The sequence below is a fragment of the Patella vulgata genome, chromosome 5, assembly GCF_932274485.2.
Source record: "Patella vulgata chromosome 5, xgPatVulg1.2, whole genome shotgun sequence".
In the NCBI taxonomy this organism is placed as follows: domain Eukaryota; kingdom Metazoa; phylum Mollusca; class Gastropoda; family Patellidae; genus Patella; species Patella vulgata.
This window is the reverse complement of record NC_065883.2, coordinates 316,210-332,312: the sequence shown is the minus strand read 5'-3', so window position 1 is coordinate 332,312 and position 16,103 is coordinate 316,210. Positions and strand designations below refer to the sequence as shown.

The window sequence follows — 16,103 nt, the reverse complement described above, 5'->3', positions numbered from 1 at the left end:
ATTGTAATCGAGTGGGGTGTCACAGATCTTGACAACGGAGGTGGTGTGAGTAGAATAGCCATGTAATTAAACACAACGAATATGTTTCAGCTGTCCTGGTTGGTCGAGATCCCACTCTTAACTCGATTTAGGGGATTTAGCGAAATCAATTCCATAATGTTAATTGTATATCCCCATTAACTGTATTGCATGTGCAGTGAACAAGAGTTAGGCCACAGCAATTGGATTTTCTTCTTCTTCAGGAATCCCTGTTAAAATTTTACTTCTTATTTCCTTGGGAAAACCGAAAGTACAAAAGCTTTTAAACAAAATACATGTATCACATGATTTAATTGGCTGTTTATTTATCAAAACCACGAAGAACGGAGAATTAACTTGAGTTGGTCCTGGGGTTCAGATTTAGTTCATTTGTTAGAATAATTTGATTACAGATTCTGAAATAACCCCCCCCCCCTTCTTTAAAGAGGAGCTCAGTTGATCCATCCATACATAGATGATAATTTGGATGTTTTACAAAGCTCTACCAGTTTTCCCCACTTGATTGACCTTTGACATTGTGACATGTAAACTTGACCTTTGACATTGTGACATGTAAACTTGACCTTTGACATTGTGACATACAAACTTGACCTTTGACATTATGACATACAAACTTGACCTTTGACATTGTGACATACAAACATGTATAACGTTAACTGGCAACCTACATCGATACTGATTCACTTTTTTTCGTAGAATTTTTCACCCTAAGTGTATGTATCTTTTATATTTGTTATTGTATTTGATATTTTGTTAGATATGAAAAGAATTTAAGGAAGTTGTTTTTAGTTTTGAAATGTTATCATTTTAATTCATGTTTGTTTATTTTTTACTTTCTACGTTTTGCTGATAAATCAATACTTAAATTTAGTAAGAAATTTAATAACGGCTGTATTCTTTAATTTTTACTTTCTACATTTTGCTGATAAATTACTACTTAAATTCTATATCTCACATTCTTCGTTTATTTTTTACTTTCTACGTTTTGCTGATAAAACTACTTCCTAAATTGAGTTAGAAAAATACGGTCGCATTTTTCGTTTATTGGACAGCAATCAAATACTGACAGATGATGGCCGATCTGGAAATAAGGATATATAGTTTTACTTCTGATGAAATGTCATGATCCTGTTAAAGTGTATTTGACCACATAAACCGTGTGCTGAACATATATTAAAAATATCCATGAAATTTAACAACCCTGTTGAAGTATATTGAACCGTTTTAAAAATATTCATTAAAACACAGAAAAAATACAAATTTGTGCCAGACAAAATGGCAGACATCAGACGGTGTGTGTCACAATAATCTCTGTGACAGGTGTCTCATTTCCTGACTTTGGATTGTAAAAAAAAAAGAACCATAACTCTTGAGGCGTAACCAATCGAAATGTGCCACATTCTTTTAAGACAGATTGATTAATGACAATTTGTAAATGACATCGAGAACATGGGGTAGGTAAGAATGTGTGTACGTAAATAAAATACCTCTTTATTACCATGGTGATGTTACTCTATTATTATTATAGCATATTTATAGTGCGCCCTTTCATATAACATGTTCAGAGGCACTTTACAAAGTGACAATGTAAATCATACATAAACAATAAGATTATGGACATGTTAACAATTGTATACTGAGTCAGTTAAAAGCCTGATTAAATAAATGTGTTCTCTATGAATCATATAACTTACGTCCTGTTTTAAAAAAGTGTGAAACTTTTGAAAACCTGGGGCATCATTAATGAAACTTTTAACTATAATATTTTAGTCATTTTATTGGCAGGAAGTTAAAATCTTGTACAAGTATTAATCAATGAAAATATTGTAGTTTATTTTTTCATGAATTAAGGGTCCTGATAGTTGGGTTGTCGTCTGTTTCTGAGAGATGTTGGGTTGTCGTCTGTTTCTGAGAGATGTTGGGGTTTTAGGGTTCAAGTTAAACCTGTTTATTATTAATCATATGTTTAGTAGTCCTGAAACCTTATTTAAAAAAACATCAACTAAAATATTCTTAAGGATTCAGAATTTTCATTGGCCAAATGTTAAAACTTCAAATACAGTTCTTAGTAAATGAAAAAGGCTGCACCCTTAAAATGTTATAGTTTATGTTTTGTGAATGAGGCTCTTGTAGTTTAATAATAAAATGTCCAATCTAGTTATATTCTAATTAAACCAAAAAAGGATGCTTTCACTCACACAAAATGAATGCTTTAATTACTTGTATTACTTCTAATTAAAACATAAGCATTGCTAGCTCTATTTTAAAAACAAGTTAAAGTCAACTGGGTAATTGTGACTACCAGGGTAGATTATCCAGTCACTAATAACTGTGTGCAGATTTATAAACAGGCCCTAGGCCTAAGTCTCAACCCAAATAAAGATTTTATTATTAAGTCAATTCTTGACATAACACAGGCTAGGTCTAGGGCTGATGATATTCACTACCCTGCTTCCAATTCCTAGAAAGTCTTCTATACCCTGAAGCTATATCTGTTAATTAAATTGTTCATGTATCTCATTCTCTGTTTACCAAGGGACTGTAATCCACTGGTTACATGTAGGATTGAGACCACTATAAGTTAAGCTTGTTCATTCTCTGTTTACCAAGGGACTGTAATCCACTGGTTACTTGTAGGATTGAGACCACTATAAGTTAAGCTTGTTTATTTTTAGTTTACCAAGGGACTGTAATCCACTGGTTACATGTAGGATTGAGACCACTATAAGTTAAACTTGTTCATTCTTAGTTTACCAAGGGACTGTAATCCACTGGTTACATGTAGGATTGAGACCACTATAAGTTAAACTGTTTACCAAGGGACTGAAATCCACTGGTTACATGTAGGATTGAGACCACTATAAGTTAAGCTGTCAGAATGTATTTATAGAATACTGTATATATATAAAGATCCTACAAGTTGTTATAATTTGTTTGTATTTTAAATAAATACAGAATCAAAGTGTTCACTGTTTTATTTATCATTTAAATACAGGTCGAGAAATAATAATAAGTTTTACTCGATAAAATGTATGGCATGATTACTAGTAGTACGCTACCTGGACTTATTTTATAAATAAAATAAAACCAAGTACGAACAATCCAAACCATAAGACAGAATTCGAAGTCCTAAAAAACGTTATAGGCAAAATAGTGTATTCAAGCAAAATAGTGTAATCAGCAAATGGACTGCTCCTCGTGTATAAAATACATGACAAACAGGTGTCCGGAAGAGTAAGCTTACCCTGCCTGGCGCCACACCCGCAATAGCTGCATCCAAACTATTAGGCGAAATATCATTAGACACTGATAAAACGGTCAAATTTGTGTCTGACTGGCAATAAAATGATTGTTCCTGACACAGCTTAATCTGATTAAAATACACATCTATATTTCGTTTTGTTTTTTATACTTTCGATGGACTACACTACATGAAGATCTGACGAGTTATAGTGGGAGTTCATGTCAGGGGTCAAACGAGTGGCATTTGATCCTATGATGTCAGACATTAATCAATCAGCGTTGACATTTCTTGTTGTTTACCCACAGTTCCGTGCACCAAAAGCTCACCGTAACAGACCGTTTCATTGGCTAATCCCTCACATCAGCCAGAACAAGTCAATGATAACAACTTTTCCAGATCCTAGTGTAGTAAAGACAAGTACAACAAAATTTTGAACTATAAAAAACGAAACGAAATAGGATCTGTGTTTTAATCAGATTGGACACAGCTTCCATTTGTTCCTGACAATGTCTGCGACAGGTGCGCCATTTCCAGGCTTGATAATCATACATGTTGGCAGGAGTGTAGCCAGGTAGGCGGGCAATATGTCTCTACTTACATTTTAATCTTGAATAGACCCCATCCCCCCCTAATATAACAAACTTACAGGATAAATATGAAAAAGTATTTGTTATAAATATGACCAACAGATAAATACAATAATAGATAATTAAAAATGTTTTAATAAAGAGTCTTTTAACCTGAGATGTTATGAAGGATGAATAAACCCCCTCTCATTTCAACCCAAGTCTGTTTGTCTACTGTTGTTGTGCAGAGATCTTTAAATATCTATTAATGTCTGCTCTTTTCACTGGCGCCATCCTTTGATCGAGCAGCTACAGATCTACTGGCTTAACCAGCTAGGGGGTGGGATGGCTGAATGGATTGAACCCGCACGTCGTATCATAAGGTCTGTCATTGAGTCAACTGGCATGGTTTTGATTCCTTGGTTGTACGTGACCTCGTGGGTTTTCTCCGGGTACTCCATTATCAACCCACTGCTAAAGACCCCTACGCGCAAGCGAATTATTGAAATAAAATTAAATCATATGTTAAAAGTCCCGAAATGACCTATTTTGTGTCGAGTGGACGTTAAACCCCACCTTTTTATTTCTCTTAACCAAGCACTGCTACTCTTTAAGGGAGTGTTGCTGCCGTCACCCCCCCCCCCACCAACTTTGTTTCCTAAAGACAATAATGTTACAAGTCTCTTGGCAATATAAGCCCATATTTAGTTCTAGACTTCATCAAATCCCGAAACTTGACATCTTTTTAGCCATGAAGTATAATAAACAATAAACTTATTGATGCCCCCAGTTAAAAACGACAAACTCTGTTTCTCTCTTCGACCAGATTCCATTTCCACTATCAGATTTTTACCTCTTTTCACATCCCTTTCGATATGTTGTAATAAATGACTGTCCGGCTGTAGGTTTAAATTCTCCATCCTGTTAATAAGATCGAGTTTATAATAGAAATTAACTCCACTACATCGCATCAAAGATGTGAATATTTTTCGACTCGGCTGACCCCCGATATCTTCAATTGTTTTTAACAACTGCAACCCATCTGCCTGTTTCCGACACGTTATAGCTATAATTTCAAATGTTTCCATATTTGGTTGTAAATTGTGACTGGTCATTTTTCGTAACATGATCTTGGCTCCGTCAAAATCTTTCCTCAGACATCTTTTTCTCATTAAGGTGTTGTAAAATTCTTGATCAGGATGAACGCCATAATTTTCCATAATCATCAACAAGCGATCTTCTTCTTCCAGTGTCTGAAACGTGTTGTCTAACAACAACGCAAATGTTTTTATATCCGGTTTAGCGCCACTATTTACCATATGATCCAAGAAATTCTCTCTTCCTCCAATCAATGCCATGCGATTTGCCCTCTCACTGAAATCAACGTTGGATAATAGATTAAAATCAACACGATGAACCATAAAATTCGTCGGCAAAGTTCTCAATGAATTCTCCGACATATTTCTTACTGTTTCCTTATCTGATTCTTCTTTATTTTTCATGGATGTAGAATTCTCTGATGTGTTTTGGAAAGTTTGACTGTCTTCTACAGTACTCACTAGATTCCACGAGGTACCGGTTTCTGTGATGTGTGGATAATCTTTCATACTCCCTGCTTCTATTTGAGTAAAATCGTGTCCAACACCACAATCTCGGATAACTCGTAGTAAAAGATTATAAATTGGTAGATCAGGCTGGACTCCATGTTGAATCATCATCTGCCAAACCTCCGACGCCAACTTCACGCCATTTTCTTTCTCAGAGATGCAAGCCATTAACAAAGAACTGATACATCTCTGGTCTAAAGGATAACGTTCCGCTATTTCATCCATTACTGCAAAGGCTGCCGGCAAATCACCACAAAACCCATAGGCCTTTATCATCGCTCGCCCCGTTATTAAATTAGGGTGCCAATCACTCTCCTTCATCAGTTCATGTAAATTTTTAGCTCGTTGTAAGCCATCTTGTTTCGACGGTGAATTTGCACAAGCGTTGAATAAAGCTGTATAGGTGACGGCATCTGGTACCAGACCCATTTTCTTCATTTTATTAAAAACTTTAAAAGCTTTTTTCGTTTCTCCATTTCTTGCCAAAACTCCCATTAAAACAGAAAAGTTGTAGTTCGTAGGTTTGACACGATCTCGTTTCAACATCCAATCCTCCAGAACAGCAATCGCCTCATCGATTTTCCCCTGTTTTCCAAGCTTTTCAATTTGTCGACCGTACCAATAGGGAACGTTTCGTCTGTCGTCAGATGACAGACGCACATGTGGCTTATCATTTCTTAATTCTTCAAATTCATCCACACTGTTCAACTCAATCTCTTCATTTTCTTCATTGAGTGTCCCAAATTTATTTTTCAAATTTATGCTGTCCTTTTGATTGGTAAATTTGTTAAATTGTTCATGAATATTTGTTTCATTAAAACTGTCCAAGTTGATGTCTTGAATATTGTCACCATCTTCATTGATTCCTCGAAATCTATTGCCGAATCTCATGTTGTTTTGTGGCGTTGTAAAATTCCTAATTCCTTTATCATCTTTATTATGACGTTGATAATTAGAATCATAGTAATGTTCTCTTTTGTTCTTTTTTAATTGTCGATCATGGGTTTGGCGATGATTTCCAAATTCATCTCCATCATTATCCAATTCGATAGAATTTTTATGCTCATGTTCTAGGCCTATTTCTCTTTGAATTTGATTTCGAAATCGTCGATGTAATATTTTATTATCGAAAGTTTGTCTGTTGCCAGAGCCGAATTCATCGTCGTTAGAATATAATTTCACATTTCTAAATTCTCTATTATTTTCTTCTTCATCAGCTGTTAATGTACGATTGTGTAACTTGTGAAACAGTGGTCTGGTACCTGAAGGACTTTTGTCTTCAAAATCCGAGCTTTGACTTTGGGGTAAACCTGGGGTTTCTTCTGTGCTATGGTTTCTTGATGTTGATAAGGAATAAATTGGTTTATGATGGATATTACAACCTTTGGATAATGTCCACACACATCTTGTCTGTAACTGGTTCAGCAATTTTAACCCCTGGGTCAAGGCTTTCATACACATGTAAGAATGAATATTTGCCATCGGACTACTCCAGAGAAAACACGAGCCGCTGGTGGTTGTATTCTTTTGTAATTCTAGACTGCCAATGGGTGATCATCGAGTCTAATTTGCCTTTATGAATCTAAACGATTGCTAATTATAACTTGATAGAACATTTTAAAAGTAATATCTGAGAAGAAGATTAATTTTTATCTCTCTATTTACACATAGATATTGCAAGTTTCCCAAATTGAAACGTTTCAATAAGTCACGTGGCCAAGACGAAAATGGATAGTCAAGAATGCGCAAAAGAATACATCCAATTTGCGAAAACGAAAGTGCAAGTACATTTGATGAAAGAGGGAGACACGGAGAATCAGAAAATTAGTAATTTTATGGTGGATCTCTGGTGTAGAAATGTTAAATCATCACTGTTAAACAAAAAGGGTGGATGATGTAAGGAATATTATAAGGTCCATGGGAATGTCAGCAAAGATAGTTTAGCTACTTTCGATTTATTTTTCTACTTACGGTTTCGAATTTCGAGGAAGTATTAAAATAAATATAAAAATTTGATAACGTATTAGCCAGACAGATGACATTCGAAGCTAGCTGTGTACAGAGGACGTTAAAAATACCTCCCATACTTTTGGTGTAGACTTCCATGTTAATTATTTATTCATTATCAATAGGCCTAAGAATTATTTTTTAAAGGGTAGCCAACAGATCAGGTAAAATATTAATTCTCTGTTGTGTCAAGTCCTAAACAGGACTTTTTAAAAATTGCTTCTAAATTTTTACCGCAATATAATACACTGACATTGATATCGCTGAACATACTGTTACGGTAGGCCTACAGGTAGGTTCTAGCCTGTAGCTTAGGCCTACCAATTAAGAAGTGACTTTCACAGTGTTTTTTTTTTTCAAGAGAGAGAGAAATGGGGTTTAACATCCACTCAACACAAACTAGCTCATTTCGAGACGAACACATGGTTCATTTTTATTTCAATAATTCGCTTGCGCGTAGGGGTCTTTAGCAATGGGAGGAAATCCGAGGACCCGGAGAAAACCCACAAGGTTGGACAAGCAACCCTACTCCTTGTCATGTACAACTGGGGAATCGAAACCACGCCAGTTGACTCAATGATACAGGGCGCGTGAACCATTCGGCCATCCAACCCCACGTTTTTTTTCAAAGGATAATAAATATTGATAATATTGGTGAAATTTGTGGTACTATAGATTGGAATATTAGTCTTGAAGATTCGTGTTTCAATTTGGAACACAATGTTCAAAAGGTGTTCATTGGAATATAGATATTACGTCAACAGCATTAGTTCAACCAGATGCCCTGCCATCATCCAAATTAAATATTAAGTTAATCACACGAGTAGATGCCCTGTCACCATGACTCATGTAGATGCCCTGTCATTGATGGCCCATATTAAATATGAAGTTAATCAGCCTAGTTGCATCAGATGCCCTGTCACCATATAGAATGCTCACAAGTTGAAACAGATGTCTTTTTACCATAATCCAAGTTACCCACAGAGTTGAAGAACATGAAGGGATGGCCTATATTAAATATTAAGTTAATCAGACTAATTCAACCAGATGACCCGATCACCATGGCCCATATTAATTATTATGCTAACTACCTAGATTGAACCAGATGCCCCTATCACCAGATGCTCCTATCACTGTGGTCCATATTGATGATTAAGTCCCAGTCATCATGGTCTATGTTAAATTAACCATGCAAGACTTACCAGATACCCTTTTTGTCACTGTGGATGAAATTGAGGATATACAGGCAAGGGTGATATGATTCCATAATTTGGATTTGTATAAAATTCTTGCAGCTTTGTTCTAGAAGTTATAGAATTTTGAACTGTTCTAGAGAGAGGGAGAGATGGGGTTTAACTTCTACTCAACACAAACTAGGTCATTTTGGGCTTAATATATGTTTCAATTTTACTTCAATAATTTGCTTGCGCTTAGGGGTCTTTCGGCCATCCAACACCCACCCCCCCAACCCCGAACTATTCTATTTTTACCAGGTTATGAACCTCATTCTTAGCATTCAGATTAGTTCGTCAGCATTTCATTTTATTTTATTCCTGGTTAGTTTGTCAGTATTTTACAGACACGAAGAAGGAGAGAACTGGTATTGAATGTATTAATGATACAATTTCTCCTTGTATTTCAGTTAATTATATTCATCTATCTCCTTGTGAATGTCTTTTATAAGGAAAAAAGTAATGCCTCTCTTTACTAACTCGAAAGAGACTCCGGCAGATTCCAACACCAATTTACATCATAACATTGGAGCAATACAAAAATATGATCACGGAACAGGAAAAGGACGGGACTATAGAAAAATTGGAGAAGATGAATCAAAAAAGTTTGGAAATAATCCGAGGTATAGAGTTGCTCATTCTACACAGAATTCTGCACATGGATATAATCGTTCGGACAAAGATAGAACTGATTCCAAACATGGGAGTCATCTTGAAAGAGAGGATCGGAAACTGTGGAACACATATGGTAAGAAAGATGAACACAAACAATTAAATCAAACAGGTGGACTGAAAAATGAAAACAATGCACAAGGTTTATCTGATACAGAGTCAGTAGAAAGTCTTATACAATATTTACAGGTAAGTTGGAAAAAACAATTTAATTAAAGATACATTATGGGAGATTATATAAAGAACTGGCAGTTCTCACTATAATTGTTAAAAACTAGATAGTGTAAAGGGTATTTGCTGAAAATTTTATTCAAATTGATCCACTCTGAACCGAGAATTTAGCTATTGAATTTTCGGCCTAGCCTCGATGATTATTACTAAAGTCGGTAGGATTAAAAACATAGTCTTGATTATCCATTTCATGATTTAATCTTGAATGAAAGTTGAGCAGCAAATCGAATCCCAATCCAGTAAATATCGCAGGCTAGCAATGACATCGAGAGTTGATTATAGTGTGAATAAGTTAATTAATGTCTAATTAATAGTTTATATAACATTTCAGGCCTAAAGAAAGACAGATTTACCTCTTGCATAATGTATGTTTAAGCAAGCAAACTTTTTCTTGAACCACAAATTGAATGCATACACTTCGTAATCATGTTCTTCTTGAGGGTGATGCATTTTAAAAAATCCTGTGGTCTGCCAATTTGAGTACAATCGGCACAATTTCGAATCCCCGGTTGTACGTGACAATGGGAGGGGGGTCGCCTGTCCAACCTCATGGGTTTTCTCCGGGTCCTCCGGTTTCCTCCCACTGCTAAAGACCCCTATGCGCAAGCGAATTATTGAAATAAAATTAAAACCACATGTTAGTCCCGAAATGACCTAGTTTGTGTCGAGAGTGGACGTTAAACCCCATCTCTCTCTCTCTCTCTTTCTCTCTCTCTCTCTCTCTCTCTCTCTCTCTCTCTTTCTCTCTCTCTCTCTCTCACAATCGGCACAAAAGCATCAACTAAGATTTTTGATGTAGGTTTATAGTTACATGGCCATACCTGGTCTACAGATCTGTCAGGCTTTAACTTTTAGACTTCATCTTTTGTTTTAGAAAATCCATGTAGCCTAAATATTTATTTTAATGGAGTCTTCTTTAATTTCTATATGGACTGGAAAATACGTTTTTTCATTGATAAAGATTTTCCATTCATTTATTATTTTTTTGAAGGAATCAAGAATAGATTCAGCTCTCTCGGAAATTGGTCAAGTTTTAGAAAAACAGCAGCTGCTGATTAACAAATTAATGAATGAAAGGGAAATGATTGCTAAGAGAAGTGATGAAAATATCTCAAGAGAAAGTCAAACAGAGCGTTCGAAGAACAATGATGGCAGACATAAAGAGAGAAAACTATCGATGAATTACGATAAAGAAACCCAGACGGATGAAAGAAAGTCATGTGAATTACGTGATAGAGAAACTCAAACTATCAGACGGTTGGTCTATAGTCAACGAACGCAAACAGATGATGAAAATCAAACAAATGATGAAAGTGGCTCAAAAGAAAATAAGTGGGGTGTATGGACCTACTTATTTCCACCAACTGGACAAACGAAGAAAGATGAAGAAAGTCAAACAGAGTATTTGTGTCATTTAGATGAAATAGTAAGACCGTGTGATATTCGATGGCTTCAAGAGGAGTATTTACATGCTCAAGGTGAAATAGAGCGTTTAAAAGTAGAATTATTGAGAAGTGTGAACACATCAGAATTATCTCAACAGCCAGCTCCACCAATTATAAGAAAAGGTGATTATCTTTAGGTGACATTTAGCGATTGAAGAACAAATTAAATAGAACACAATCTGGATTGGAAATCAATAACTGTTTTTAATCTACTACCACAACGTTTTGACAAGTAACCTCTTATCGCAAAAATCAAGCGATAATGATATAAACATACACGTTGTATGGTCCTGCTAATAGAATAAACAACTTATTGATATCCCATAAAAATTGTGTTCTGTTTAAGAAAAGGTGAAGTTTTAGGATTTCATACATTGATTAGATATCTTAGCAGTTATATTTTAGTCTTAAAATAATTAGAATCATAGTAATGTTCTCTTTTGTTCTTTTTTAATTGTCGATCATGGGTTTGGCGATGATTTCCAAATTCATCTCCATCATTATCCAATTCGATAGAATTTTTATGCTCATGTTCTAGGCCTATTTCTCTTTGAATTTGATTTCGAAATCGTCGATGTAATATTTTATTATCGAAAGTTTGTCTGCTGCCAGAGCCGAATTCATCGTCGTTAGAATATAATTTCACATTTCTAAATTCTCTATTATTTTCTTCTTCATCAGCTGTTAATGTACGATTGTGTAACTTGTGAAACAGTGGTCTGGTACCTGAAGGACTTTTAGGATTTCATACATTGATTAGATATCTTAGCAGTTATATTTTAGTCTTAAAATAATGTTTGTATCATGGTGACATGAGCTCTAGAAATTCCTGCAAATTAACTCCTGGAAGAATTCAGAGATCAAATTCTGGAAATCAAATTCTTTGAAGAATCTGGAGATATAATTCCTTGAAGAATAGATTTGCAAGTCAAATTCCTTGAAGACAGCAGATTCTTCTAGAAGTTTAATGTGCAGATCAAGTTTTGGAAGAATCTGACTATTAAATTCCTGGAAGAATCAGCCGATTGTAGGTGTCCAATGTAAAATTACAACAGGAATAATTTGTTTATTTTACAGTTGGTGTTGAGATATATAATCCTGGTCAAGCAACAGATATTGTTCAATTGATGGAAGAATCTTTAAAAAGAGATTTACAGTCCAGATTATCTGCCCATAACGTGAAAATAGAATTTAACACAACGTCTGGAGGAGGTGGAAAACTGAGTGCACCGGCGATTGTCCTGTGTCCAAACTTTTCCAGGCTCGGTACAGACGTCAATTCGGCTTTTTCTGGTTTACAAGGTATAATTAGTTCTCAAATTTTGGGGTAAAAGGTATCTGGGATGGATCTAATGATTTACAAAGGTATCAAGGGATGGACCTGATGATTTACAAAGGTATCGGGGATGGACCTAATATCTAACTTGAACAGCTATAGATATCATTTGATTATCAGTTCATGTTTTGTTTATGTTAGTGCAAGGATGAACTTCAAGTCTAACAAGTTTTAAATATTGCTGTTTTTAGTGTCTTGTTTATGTTAGTGCAAGGATGAACTGCAAGTCTAACAGGTTTTCATCATTGCAATTTTTACTGTCTTGTAAATGCGTGTATTAACAATAAAAGAATAAAAATGTGACATTTATAAACTGCTCGGGTGAATTAGCTACTGTAGGCATTTGTTTTGTTACCTGGCAAGCTATGTTTCAGTTAACCTTCTGGAAGTAAGCAATTGAACCATTCAACGATTTCAGCTGGTGTGCTCAGTAGTTTCATTCTAGTACTATTTAATTTGGGATTAAATCAGAGGACATGAGATAGAGAAATGGGGTTTAACGTCCACTCGACACAAACTAGTTCATTTCGGGACTGATACATGGTTCAATTTTATTTCAATAATTGGCTTGCGCATAGGGGTCTTTAGCAGTGGGAGGAAACCGGAGGACCCGGAGAAAACCCACGAGGTTGGACAGCAGAGGACATGAGCTTGTTTTTTTATTGTTTTTTCAGATAGTGGCGATGGAACAGTCCTGTTGGTGGTTTATTATAAAGAAGAACATAATCTACCCAAAGTAAAAAGTGAGCAGATTTTATCGCAGTTCAATCGTTTAGGGGCCATATTAGATATGGGTTTTACTAAAGACAGGGGATTTTATCCTACCAATATAAATCATCAGTCTTTTGAATGTTTGGTTCATTTTGTACTGAAGTACGTCATATAAACATCATACCGGTATATATATATATATATATATATATAAACACCATTGCCCAGGGTCGTAAATAGCCAAATAACAAATGATAATATATGTTAAGAATGTTGGCTTTTAATTGGCTAAGAATGTTGGCTAAGATTTGAATCTGGGCTCTATTTTATGTAATACTGTAAATAAAGTGAATAGATTATTAATGCGATTGTTTGAAAAATTCTGTTAACTCAAAAACAATCAAACAAATGGTGACTGTTGACTTCAGAAATATCGTGCAATGTATTGATATACAGTAAGTATATGTGATATACCCCTGGTACAGTCCTAATAACTATGTGATTTACCCTGGTGTATTGTTACAGACCCAGTAACTATACGAGTATATGTGATATACCACGGTATATACCCTGGTGTATTGTTACAGGCCCAGTAACTATATGAGTATATGTGATATACCACAGTATATATCCCTGGTGTATTGTTACAGGCCCAGTAACTATGTGATATACCCTGGATATACTCAGTATACTGTAAATATGGGATATACCAGTATTTTTTAGGGACTGATAAATAATCGTTGATTTAGCTTTTTGTACATTGCAACAGATTCAATATGACAATCGGTGACTTTCAAGTGTTTTAACCATTGTCAAACTGATAAATAATCCAATTTTAATAGTATTGTAATTTATAACGGATTTAAAATCCTCCAAACGATGATCTGTGTCTTAAACGATACATTGATTGGTCATAACTTCTCTGAACATGTAGCCTAATTTATTTAGTTCTTCCAGAACAGGAATGTAACAACTGATGTTTTATTTAAAGTTACAATTTCATATTTTCTAAGAAAGTCAAAACATAATTATTTCTTTGTCTTTTGCTCAATAGGTTGTTAACTCACTATTATACGATCATAGGTGTCATTCTCACACTTAAAACTCATTTACACCAGAAATAATAACTCAATTACCTCCCTTGTTTTCTATTCTCCACTCAGTAGCTATCTTCAAACGTTTGAATTTGAAGAAGAAAATGATATTTTTGCCAATTTCTCAACTGGCAATAGTGAATTATAGGATTAATAGGATTGTTCTTTAACAAGGTAGGACTGTTTATGGATACCATTTATTTTAAGGCTTTATTTTAATAAATTTTAAAAATATGAAATTGCAACTTTAAGAGGTAAATCGGCCTACTGCATGTCTTCACATTTATCTTAAAATTGATAGAAATGGAAGTTGTTGTTGTTAGTTAGTTGTATTTTACGTCCGCTTCCACCGAGGTGATATCGCAGACAAAAGAAATAGAAGACAATAAATGTATATTTATCTATTGTGACCTTTATATCTGTCTAGAAGACAATAAATATATATTTTTCTGTTATTTTATCATTTGTTATGATTCACTGTTTAAATGTGAAATAAAATTACTGAGATGCAGTAGTGTTTTAATATCAGATAACAGTGTTCAATCAGGGAAATGACACCATGATAGTGACGCTACGATACCAGTGTTCAATCAGGGAAATCACACCTTGATAGTAATGCTACGATACCAGTGTTCAATCAGGGAAATCACACCTTGATAGTGACACTACGATACCAGTGTTCAATCAGAGAAATCACACCTTGATAGTGACGCTACGATACCAGTGTTCAATCAGAGAAATCACACCTTGATATTGACACTAGCACGCACTACAGCCTTCTCTTCTTTTAATGACTAGATCCTTTTTCTTGCCAGACCCTCTGTCTTCCCTAACGATGGTACCAAGGACCTTGTTGTTAGTGAGCCAATGTGTGAAATGAAATAAGTATATTTTTATACCCCCTATCAAGATTTATATAATCATGGTGTTTGGTCAGCTCAGACTAGGTCATTCTGAGACCAACATATTGGATATAGGAATTGGAAAGAGTCTAGCAAAAATTAATTCAAATATTTTGGTACATTATCGTTCCTCCCCCCACCTTTTCCGAAGAAAGCAGGTGTTTATTATATTGGGTCTGTCCATCTGTCTGTCACTTTTTGGAACACAATAACTCTCCTTCTAATTTAGGTAGAATGTTCAAACTTGGTGTTGGTGTCACTTTGACAGAGTTCCATCATGCGCATTTTCCACTAAGGCCAAACAATTTGATTGGTTGATGAACATGATAACTTTGATTCTAATATGGTGAGAGGGATGAAACTCTGAATATAGATTCATTATATCAATACCTTGACTAAGATCGATGGTGAAAATTTTCTGCTTAGGCTAAGGAACGATAAGCAATTTGATTGGTCAAAACTTTGAAACATAACAACTCTGCTTTTAATTTTAGACTAAGTATAGTTAAAATACAGATGTGACATCATCCTTTGATGTTGGTGTATCATTATTTCAAATAATTGTACGGGCAATGTGACAAGTGTAACTAGTTAAAATATTGAATCTGAGTGACGTATTTCATTGCAAAGCATGTGCAAATGTCTGTATTTTAAGTTGTTTAATGATGAATGTGCAATTCCTTTATATGTGTCATCTACATGTACATGTCTTTATTTTGGGAAAACGATGGGGGACTGTTAATTGGCTTGTATTCATAGGCGTACGCGCTTGATGACAGTTAGGGGGGCAGAACCCGAAATAATTTTGGGTTTACGGACAGCGGTGCCGGTCTTCCTCGAGAGGCGAAGAAGCAAAGCTTACCTTGTATGGACCCCCGCACTCCCACACCCACCCTCCAATGGAAATTTTGGAATATTTGACGGCTGCAAACATGTTTTCCTGCTACTTCAGCCCGTGAACAAAGCCACTTCAAATTTGGTCTAATATAGTAGCCTAACTTAGGTGTCTGACTCAAA

General features: G+C 35.2%; 2 protein-coding genes across 4 annotated transcripts; one reads left to right on the top strand and one right to left on the bottom strand.

Annotated features, from left to right (window-relative positions):
• Nucleotides 1–2,996: 2,996 nt before the first annotated feature.
• On the bottom strand, nt 2,997–7,135 carry LOC126821665 (pentatricopeptide repeat-containing protein 1, mitochondrial). Its single transcript, XM_050550137.2, has one exon. It carries the CDS (start codon nt 6,936–6,938, stop codon nt 4,560–4,562), a length of 2,379 nt encoding a protein of 792 aa, XP_050406094.1. The 5' UTR covers nt 6,939–7,135; the 3' UTR covers nt 2,997–4,559.
• Nucleotides 7,136–7,197: 62 nt separating this feature from the next.
• LOC126821668 (uncharacterized) lies at nt 7,198–14,637 on the top strand. Of its 3 annotated transcripts, none has more exons than XM_050550141.2 (5): nt 7,198–7,352; nt 9,106–9,556; nt 10,590–11,166; nt 12,121–12,345; nt 13,054–14,637. In XM_050550141.2, exons 2-5 carry the CDS (start codon nt 9,134–9,136, stop codon nt 13,263–13,265), a joined length of 1,437 nt encoding a protein of 478 aa, XP_050406098.1. In that variant the 5' UTR covers nt 7,198–7,352; nt 9,106–9,133; the 3' UTR covers nt 13,266–14,637. The 3 variants fall into 3 exon arrangements, with proteins under 3 accessions (XP_050406098.1, XP_050406099.1, XP_050406097.1); XM_050550140.2 differs by lacking the exon at nt 7,198–7,352 and adding an exon at nt 7,404–7,627; XM_050550142.2 differs by lacking the exon at nt 9,106–9,556 and having other exon boundaries at nt 7,202–7,352.
• The last annotated feature ends 1,466 nt before the right edge of the window (nt 14,638–16,103 follow it).

Coding starts and splice junctions, on each gene's coding strand:
- LOC126821665 (XM_050550137.2), bottom strand. CDS start 6,938: ATGGCAAATATTCATTCTTACATGTGTATGAAAGCCTTGACCCAGGGG.
- LOC126821668 (XM_050550141.2), top strand. CDS start 9,134: ATGTCTTTTATAAGGAAAAAAGTAATGCCTCTCTTTACTAACTCGAAA. Junction 9,557..10,589: donor GTCTTATACAATATTTACAG/GTAAGTTGGAAA, acceptor ATTTTTTTGAAG/GAATCAAGAATAGATTCAGC. Junction 11,167..12,120: donor TCCACCAATTATAAGAAAAG/GTGATTATCTTT, acceptor TTTATTTTACAG/TTGGTGTTGAGATATATAAT.